Here is a 10023-nt window from a genome sequence, read left to right as displayed (position 1 = left end):
CACCATGACTTGGCGAGAGCGCATCATATGATCGCCCTTCTCGGGTCTTCACCTTCCTCACGAGAAACATTGCACCACAATATCTCAGAGCGGGATAGCCAGAGCAATTGCGACACTGGCTGGAACATTGTGATCTTTCTTGTCAATATTTTTTTGCCTTCCCACAAAGAAGAAAGTCATTTGAATAATTAGTCCTCTCTCAGAAATTCCATCCTTTCCCGCCCTTTTTATCAACATTTATCAATTTTGTATCGCCTCCGAAAACAAAGGATACCATTTTCCTGTTAATTTTACTCAATGGCGCAACCTTTACTAGAATATCACAAACATGAAAGTGCTTGGAATATTTCGGCTTTCGTAGCAAACTCCTTGGGCCGGATTTGAAAGAATCCCATGACTTGCCCCACATGAAAAACTTTGAGAATATAATCAGAATGCGCCTGAAAAGAAAAAGTATCGCACTTTCTCAAGATATCCCAATTGGTAATACTAATAATAATATTGGGCAATGTTTCCCGTGCCTCCCTCTAGCCAGAGGGCCGATGACCCGACCTACGTGCCTGGATCTCGAAAAACTAGGACTCTGATCGCTCTCTATATACATCACCATGATCTAATTCAAGCAATGACCCACAAGGGCAGGCAAAAGGCAACCCAGAACTTAGAAGATATCCGCCATCTGGCCAAGGAGCTGCACGCAAGAGTCAAGACACGACATCGTGTTTGTGATTGAGGTTCGGCATGGAAATTATTATTAACCGAAAAATTTCCAACGCCTTTCGTTGAACGTTGATTGGATACCTCCCCGTAAGAATCTGAAGACATCTGAAATCTTCAGACGTCTTCAGATTTTAAAGTCCGAATCTGAAGACGACGCCACCATCAAATCTTCAGCCCGTAAGCCTAACTTCAGAATCTAGAAACTTCAGATTTCATCAACTGGTATTGAGAGTCCCTGCCATTCCTTCACCCATTTCGTAGTTTATTTACCTCCCCTGGCCGCAAAACTATGTCATTAGATTAGCCCTTACACCTGTGTAATCCGTTGGCCAAGTTACAACAGTGGAGTATTTAACAACAAAGCTTAGAATCAAAAATAGGGCTATTCCTAGGATTTATTAGCACATACAGGCCTGTCAGCATCATTTTAAAGATTGCATGAAGAATTATAGCAATTATGAAGCTTCAGGTTGGTATAGCGGGATGTAGATAGGCGGAAGCGAGGCGGGAGGGGAGGGGGATAGATGACATAAGCAGGGGCGGGACGGGACAAGGTAGCTCGGGATAATGGCATCTCAGATCGGACCATCTGAAGACGTTTGAAGACAAAATTTCAGTCTGCAGAGGGGTCGGGAGGCCTCTGTAGATTTTACAGTCTGAAGAAATCTGAAGACACCAAACTATTTGAAATTGATGTTGATGGAGGCTCGGCATCTCGGCTGACGACGACTTGGCATGATCTGAAGACGTTTGAAAACTTCAGACGTCTTCAGATCCTTACGGGAAGGTATCAATCAACGTTCAATGAAAGGCGTTGGAAATTTTTCGGTTAATAATAATTTCCATGCCGAACCTCAATCACAAACACGATGTCGGCGACTACTCCTGCCGATGCTTAAGGTATATTATCTCCGTTGTGGGACAGAGCTGAGTGAAGAAAAAAAGAAAAAGATATAAAAAAATCATTGAGTTGAGAGTTACTATACGAAAATCAACATCAACTCGCAGGCCATCATGAATTAAGTGAATCGGCTCGCAAGTTCATCACTACTGCAACACAAACCACTCACAAGACATCCCAACTATATCCCACTCCATCCCACTCACCCGGCACCCGGCCAAGTTCCAACAAAAAATCTGGGGTGTCCACAACGTTATACCGCAAGCTGTTAAATCACGGTATGTACCTGACGTCGCGGTGGGAAAACCATGTACTATTCATACCCCCACTCTCGCAGGACCTAGTCGTTTACTCATTACTTCCATACGTTAACGAACAATTCACTCCAAGGAGAATCGGAGATACTCACTTATGCACGTGCACATCGTTCCGATTTTCTTTTTTTTTGTCAAAGGGGGCCTAGATTCTTTGAATGAATTGACCCATCTGGGTTTTCGTACTCCGTTGAACTGGTGCTAATAAGTAAACAGTCAGATAATTGCGAGTCCCCATCTATAAATAAAATGCCAAAGTTGACCCTATTCGTGGCGTTTGATCGTTTATATGACGCGCTACCATCGTGAATTTGCTTCCGCTTCAACTTTTAAATTTTCTCGAGTTGTCCTCAATTTTACTTTCTTACAGCGAGGAGGGACTCTGGGTGTCTTTGAATTCCTTGGATTATAAATTCAGCTTGAAAATACAGTCCCATTTTTAAGGGAATCTTTGTGAAGAGTATGTACTGTTGGGCTTTCTAGACACAAATGCCGTATACAGATGCGAAGGGCCGGCGCCGAGTATCCCAGCCTATTACGCAAGTCACCCGGTATCGCTTCATAAAAATTTTGTGTTCTCATTTGGTTCCCATCTGTTCAAATACAGTGCTCTCTGTACTGGCTTGTGTAAAAGTCTGACGCATTGCCGCCGACTCTCAAGCCAGGCCAGAGCAGCAGGAAAGCACCATTCGTTTTTCCGTTCGCTAGCAGCCGTTTCCCAGTCCAACCATTCATCATCACAGAAGTCTCTTCATCAGATGTACGGATGACTTGGGCAATGGGATAGAGTTATGTACAATCTCCACGGCGACAAACGTCCATAATTAGCCAAGGAGGAGATAGTTGCAATTGCCTAAGAGCGAATCCAAAAGAGATGCCAGAACATACGGGGCCAAAGACGAAAAAGCCAGTCGGATTAGGAAAACACAGTCCGAAGCAACGCAAGAAGGCCGACCAACAGTGGATTGATGACGAGAATCAACTAGGTACTTGCGCTTTTTCTGACAAGTCTTGGCAGGCCCATCAGCGGCCTTCTGAACAGCTGGGGACTTCTGAACAACTGAAACAGAAACTTCTTCCTGTGGGGACGGGAGGGCAGGCGCCGTAACGACAGCCGGATTCTGAACTCCTGGGGCTCTCTACATTTCAAAAAAGAAAGTGGGGTGAAAAACAGCGGGGGAATATCGGAGCATAGGAACGTGCGTGTATACCAATCTTCGTTTTGTCCTCACAGGCTCCTCGACGGTCACAGTTGGTGGCGGTGATACAGAACGACCCCACTTTCTCATGCACCTCCCCGCTGGTGGCGAAAGCTCCAGATCGGACAAGTCGCTCAGATCGTTGTTCCTGTTGTCATACCATATTCCGAATTGGCATCCTGAAGGGTCTTGAAGCTCTTCTTCTTCTTTTGCTTAGTTGCCCAGGGCTGAGGTTTCGAGATGGGCGACGGCGGTTTCTTCCTGTTGTTTGGGACTTGGAGCCAGTAAAGACAGGAGGGCTGGATTCGGAAAAGGGCGCCGCGCCGCGTCGGGAACAGGTTCGTTCATCTCGGATCCTGCACAAAGCCAACCAATTAACTCGTGGTCGCGACGGAGCGCTCATGTCGTGCCAAACACAAGAAACTCCGGTGGTGCACAGATGTCCCGTTCTGCTTCCAGCATTTGATACGATGGGGCAGGACTTCGGATCCTCGATCGTAGTCATCCCGTCGGCGATCGTAAGTTGTGACGCTNTTTGGCGGTCCAACATTCGACACGGCACATGGAGTATCCGACACATTACCGTCGGATTATTGTTGTTAGGGCGACCCGTTTGGTGGAGCGGCGGAGTGCGGACCAAACGACAGCATCGCCGCGGAGCACGGGGCAGCTGATTAGTTCCGGAGTTGGTATGGGTGAGTGAACGACCCTCTGGTAATGGTGCTTTAGAAAGGGAAGCGTCAGCCAAACCATGAGTGCTCACCTGTTAAACAGCACAAACCATTAACAATGGGATCATGAAAATAACGATGCCTCACAACAGGAAAGACTGCGACCAATTTGCAAAATACAATACGTCGGTTTTCCGAAGCTCTGACTGGGCGCATCCTGGGCGCATCCAACGAAAGGAGTTAGACGTATATTCACGAAGGTTACTGGCAACTTACTGGAACCGTTTCTATCCACTGACCGCACCGCACTTCAACGTTTCAACGGACGGAAAGCTGAGCAACACGACAGCTTGGTAAAGATCCCTCGGTTGATTGCTAGCATGGGCAATCATCGACAACGAAGTACATTGTTGCCAGAACACGGAACTTCAACAACTTCGAACGCCATTCTGCGCTTTTAGCGTCGTTTTCCTTGTGCTTTCAAGGAGGCCTATATATGCGGGGTTAAAATCGTTGGGCGGGACGAACGACGAAAAAACTGAGGGGAACGATGTCAGTGAGCACCCAGTGGATAATCGACGAAGTTCCGACACACCTTTGTAGATAAAATCCCTCGTGCGCACATTCACCTAACCCTGTTTTCCCTCCTAATCCAAACTGGTCACTGATATCTGTATGCTGCCGTCCCCCATCCCCCGTCCCCGTGCTCGAGACAGAATCCCGAAGCGAAGACACCGCAAAGCTAAACTCCCAAAATTTCTTCAATTTCTTCAAGCTGATATCATGACGAGGAACAAGACAATCGTTTTTGTAGGCGTTGCGCCAAGCTTTTCCCTCGAAGATGCTCGGGGCATCACTCAGCGTATTGACAAAGTAACTACGCGTTATTTCGAGATTCGGGCCGGTTTGGATGGAGGCCCATACAGTCCAGGGGAAGCCGGAGCCTGAGGGGGTAGGAGGTTGTTGTACGCCTCCGCTAGGGTACAGCCGTTTCGTTCGGACAAGAAATATTTTTAAGCAAAATGACGAGCAGGGAGCTAGGTGGATCATTTCAGTCACCACGACGTGGAGGTAGTGACGAGCAGAGATTCGAGAAAGCATTCGACGCCTGAGCACGTGTGCAACTCGCTCAAAATGCCAGGGGCAAGTTCGGCAGACAAACGACGAGAAAGCTGAGCGGTATGAGAATATAGGCAAGTAAGGAGCTTAGACTCAACTGTTGTTAAGAAACCTTGAACAGGGGACAACCATCTATCTTGCGTCACAGCAACCCAATCCTGTGCCATCGGCCGGGCCGATTCGGTAGGTTACACGTAGCCATCGTTTATAGCTAATTTGCGAAGGCCGACTTCTGATTTGAAGGCGCGTTATAGGGTGTATGCGAGTCCTTGCCCAAATCAAGACAACGTGTTCGCAGCGCCCTCTGGGGGCAAAACCTTGCAGATGCTGGCGTTCTTGTGTCAGACGATTGTAACGAATGATTCACATGGAAACTCACTAGTTCAGCTGACAATTTCCTCCACCAAAACGCGCCTTTCTGAATTCACTACGACGCATCAACGAAAAAGGGTGACGTTGGAGGGATCACGAGCCAAACTTGTGAGAAACTCGCTGTGGTCGTCAACATGGTGCTAGTAGGAGACTTCACAACATGGAGAGGTGAACTGAACTGTGCAGTGGAAATTGTCAGCACTTCTGAAGTAGGAAAAACGACCGTCCTTTACATTGCCTTTACAAATACAGTTTACTCGAACTAGACGAGCCTGGCGGTCCATATGTCATCTGTGCGTTGGCTGAGAGTAAACAAAGTTTCACTGAACTTTGTACTGTCACAGAGGTTCTTTCATCGGAGAGGGAGAAGGCTTCTTATTACTTACTGTACAGTGCAGTGTTTGATAAGGGAACGAAAAAAGGTGAGATACACGGAACGATTCCTCGTTCCATTACTAGATGAAGGTGGAGACCCATACGCCATTGGCGCAACAACGAAGGCGTCAGTTCAATGGGTAGAATGTGTAAGAGGTTTGTGGGGGGATGGCGCTGGTGGGAAGGGTGAGCAGGGAGAGAGCAAATCACGTGTACAGTGTGCGACGTGACATGCGTGACATTTTTGGTCCAAACCCTGAACCCACCACCATCCTCGTTTTTCCGCATCCAGAACACTTCCAACTTCCAAGTCACTTGTATGGGCCAATCCCGCGGCGTACGAAGGTCAAGGTCCTGGAAGCCTCAAAAAAATTTATGTATAATATGATCATCCCCGGAAGGTGTCATAGCGTGCACCGACGGAATAATCAAACTTGCACCGTAAGCGTTCCAAAGAACATCAACGGAAAGGGGGGGAAAAAAAGGTCCTTCCGAGTCTTTATGATGATATCAATCTGGAGTGGATGCTTCTACTAATTCCCTTCAGGTCCTCCGTCGAGTGGGCTCTAGTCACCACGTTACGGATCATCCGTGGTGTTCGAGTGACTGTGTCAAGATGGGAGGGAATCACTCGCATCCTCGGGGATAGAAATGCGACATCATACCTGCCCAACGCCGACTGTTTGGCGTTGGGCGCGTTCAATTATAAAGGTGAGAACTTTTCTCGTAAGACGAAACTCGGTGCTAGAGAGGTACCAGCTACAAGTGGAAGATGTGCCGTCATAGGAAGATGGATTGGCGTCCAGAACATATGCCGCTAAGCTGCCCCGTGATTTTCCGCGCTTTCAACTCGGTGAGATTGGGGATTGAAGTGGACTTCTGTCTTCTATAATTTCCATGTGAGTGACCTTCCAACACTGAAGCTGATCTGAAGAAATTGTTCAAGGATCGCTATAAATCCATGGAGTATCGGGAGAATTTCTGATGGGAAGAACTAACTATAGTTCAAGAAATCACCGCGCTCGTTAACGCATTCAAAATCCGACATGAAGCAGTCATGCCCTTCATAGCAGAAACAAAACACAATAAAACAGAAGTCTCTGACGATAGGCAATTGGGGGGCTCGCCAACTCCGATTTTCGAAGCAAAGGTCCTCGATTCGTCGGGGCTTCAGAACCTGGGCCCCGGATAGCTTTCACTTGACCTTCCTTCCAGCTCAATAATGGCGATGGTAGCACGTCACTGTCAATTCTCTCGCAGGGAACAAGAGACGTCCAGCGGAACAATTCCAAGCCGTCGAAGACAAGGTTCAATTTGAGCCCTCGGTAGGAGGTATACATAGGTGAAATACGACGGATAGTAAAACTACATTTACTAGACACCTATTGATTTTTTAGGCTGCACGATATGATGTTGGTAATGTGTCGGATACTCCATGTGCCGTGTCGAATGTTGGACCGCCAAAAAGCGTCACAACTTACGATCGCCGACGGGATGACTACGATCGAGGATCCGAAGTCCTGCCCATCGTATCAAATGCTGGAAGCAGAACGGGACATCTGTGCACCACCGGAGTTTCTTGTGTTTGGCACGACATGAGCGCTCCGTCGCGACCACGAGTTAATTGGTTGGCTTTGTGCAGGATCCGAGATGAACGAACCTGTTCCCGACGCGGCGCGGCGCCCTTTTCCGAATCCAGCCCTCCTGTCTTTACTGGCTCCAAGTCCCAAACAACAGGAAGAAACCGCCGTCGCCCATCTCGAAACCTCAGACAGAGCGACACTTGTTGATCTTGATTGTCACTAACGCGTGTCGTACACTCGGTCAGTAAGTTGTCAAAACCTTCAATTTATGTCTCTTCAAACACATTCAGAGCCTGAATCTCCCACTGTCTTTATAAACGCATATGGCATTAAAATTGGTTTTCTCGATGGTAAGGACGAGATTTCCGAGTGAGATTATGGTTTGTGTGAGGTATATTAATATATGGTGACCAATGAGGTTTGCGCAGCTAAGTGACTTCGGCATAATTTTACAGCTTATAAAATCCAAATTTATACTACAACAAAGCTCTTAACGAGGCCCTTCCAAAAATATAGCTTTAATGTGCCGTTGTTGGAATATTATTCCAGAACCAGTGAATTTGCAATGATAATGAGACGTGACACGTATTACTTCAGTGACAAATCGGGGACACATCGTGATATGGCTTTCATAAAGCCTCCGTACGAACACGTCGAACGTCTTTCAAAATAAAAGAACATTTCTCCAAACTCAAGTGATTCACCCACCGTCTAGAACCATATTATCATGAAGTTCACCTTGACCGCCATACTCCTCTGCCTCGCCCCACTCGTCTACTCTGCCCCGGGCCCAGGCGGCGTTGATCACGGATATTGTACTGGCTACTGCACTCCGGGACCTGAAAGATGTGGCGATGGATGGTACTCATGGCATGAAATCTGGGCAAAGTGCTGGAGATGCTGTACAAACGCTTAGTGAGGAACATCCCCTTTTTGTTTCTATATCTTTAGTAACATTTCAAAGGGTAAACCGCTGTAAAAACCCTGGTGAAGAACATCACCTTTTTTTTCTCCATCCGTCATTAATAACATTTTATTGAACAGTTCCATCCGACGATATAATATCATGGTATGAAATCACTTCTCTTGCTACGCAACCTTGTATAAATTCTTACGAAGCTTACTGACCTGAAAGCCAATCTTGTCTAATCCTGTCTTCACTTTGTCGTTTTGTTAGACTTATTAGAGGATGTTCCTGCCATTATTTCTCAAAAAAATTGGGATGGGTAGGAAGCCTTTCTTTAGTTCTACACATTTAAATTGTTTTCAGAGAAAGGGGCTATCAGTGTGGAGGTCATTTGCGTGAATATAGAGCCCAAATGGACCGGATTTTGTTCCCTGAAGGTGGGAAACATTACATCATCAGAATTGATACTGTGCCCACTTTAATTAAATAACAAAAACTTGTTATATTCCATCTTTATTCTATGTACGCCAGATTTACTCATTGTGCAGTGTACTTTCAGGCGTCGCGCTCACTTTTGGCAGAGTTTAATCACCCTTGAGTGGTGTGGAAAACGGATGAATTCAGACCTCCGTTGGAAAGTCATCTTCTGACTGTCCTTATTGTAGTATAGTGATATAGTAGCTATTAGTAGGTGCTTTAATCTACACACAACAGTCTATTTTTCGTTACATTGGCACAGAATATTGCCAGGATAGTACACGCGTGCACCATCATCTGCGTAGTACTTGCGTGGCAAGCGTGCAAGTTGCGTGACATGCGTGAAAATTAGCACGCAAGTGCATCAGGAGAAAATCTCTTGAGTCAGTAGGTCAATGTAGCTCTAGTATTTATAATACCCTGGTAGTCTAGTCCCCCCCATGAGTCGCTCCGGTAGTTTACTGTGACATCTCAGTAGCCCGGGTAGTTCTTCCCTTGCACCTGATAGCCCTCGGTACACCGTCCTTCCACTTAGGTAGGCACTGGTACACCTTGCTACCAGAGCTACTTGTGTGTACTGAATCTACTGATTTCTTTGTAGATGGCCACTAATTTTCTTGTTTCCAAATTAAATTAGGGGTATAAATGGCATTTCGACTATCTAATACAAGGGGGTCTACAATAACAGCCACACTAATAAAGAGGCTTAAAGCCAATATCCAAGAAAGTATGAAAGGTGAAAATAATGGATAACATTACACATGAATGAAGGGACACCAGGGTATCCTCATTCAGGTTTGGGAGGGAGCACTCAAGCGTTGTTGATGTTGTTGTCCGTCATCATTGTCTTTGCATCGTCCATCGTCATGGTCATTTTCGTCGTGTTGTGCACTGTGGTTGTGGTCGTCCGTTATTGCTGCCACCTGTATCGTCGTTGTCCATCCATCTCCATCATCATGTAGCCATTGTCGTGTGTTGTCATCATCGTCGTCAGGTCACATTGCTCAATGTAGCAGAGGGCGAGGTGGTGACATGGCGGTGGTTATGATGGCCGCTAGGTGGGTTGTGGCTATTAGAAAGGGGAACAAGAGGAGCTGGTGGGGCTTACAATGTGATGTGCTCACCTGTCTACTGTGGACGGTGATGACGGCATGTGTTGTCGCCATCTGGGATGACGTGGCACATCCGTGTCCCGTGTCGTAGTCGCATGGTAGTTCTGTATTGTTGTTGAGTCGTCGCTGTCCTGTGTTGGTGTTGCACCGTTGTTGTGTCGTGTCAGTCCGGACGACGAACAGCGAATTGGTTGTCATTCGTCATTTGGTTGCCACGTCTTCTAGTGACGTGGCACCTGAACATTGTATGACTAAAGGAATGGGGGGCAGGGA

General features: G+C 46.7%; 3 protein-coding genes across 3 annotated transcripts; 2 read left to right on the top strand and 1 right to left on the bottom strand.

Annotated features, from left to right (window-relative positions):
• Window positions 1-3288: 3288 nt before the first annotated feature.
• Window positions 3289-4021, bottom strand: LACBIDRAFT_315267 (uncharacterized protein; the record flags this gene model as incomplete). Its single annotated transcript, XM_001889538.1, has 2 exons — window positions 3289-3845; window positions 3898-4021. 2 exons carry the CDS (start codon window positions 4019-4021, stop codon window positions 3289-3291), a joined length of 681 nt encoding a protein of 226 aa, XP_001889573.1.
• A 567-nt stretch (window positions 4022-4588) lies between these two features.
• Window positions 4589-7461, top strand: LACBIDRAFT_334760 (uncharacterized protein; the record flags this gene model as incomplete). Its single annotated transcript, XM_001889576.1, has 11 exons — window positions 4589-4678; window positions 5046-5107; window positions 5179-5404; window positions 5549-5589; window positions 5690-5718; window positions 5756-5857; window positions 6082-6112; window positions 6219-6382; window positions 6478-6524; window positions 6907-6996; window positions 7069-7461. The coding sequence occupies 11 exons, from the start codon at window positions 4589-4591 to the stop codon at window positions 7459-7461; spliced, it is 1275 nt and encodes a 424-aa protein (XP_001889611.1).
• Window positions 7462-7981: 520 nt separating this feature from the next.
• Window positions 7982-9250, top strand: LACBIDRAFT_334759 (uncharacterized protein; the record flags this gene model as incomplete). The annotated part of the gene is made up of 5 exons (XM_001889575.1): window positions 7982-8169; window positions 8299-8323; window positions 8827-8848; window positions 9117-9173; window positions 9240-9250. The coding sequence occupies 5 exons, from the start codon at window positions 7982-7984 to the stop codon at window positions 9248-9250; spliced, it is 303 nt and encodes a 100-aa protein (XP_001889610.1).
• Between the last annotated feature and the right edge of the window lie 773 nt (window positions 9251-10023).

The sequence above is a fragment of the Laccaria bicolor genome, genomic scaffold (genome assembly GCF_000143565.1).
Source record: "Laccaria bicolor S238N-H82 LACBIscaffold_69 genomic scaffold, whole genome shotgun sequence".
Classification (NCBI taxonomy): Eukaryota; Fungi; Basidiomycota; class Agaricomycetes; order Agaricales; family Hydnangiaceae; genus Laccaria; species Laccaria bicolor.
Note: the sequence above shows the minus strand (reverse complement) of the source record. Positions and strands in the feature narration are given on the sequence as shown.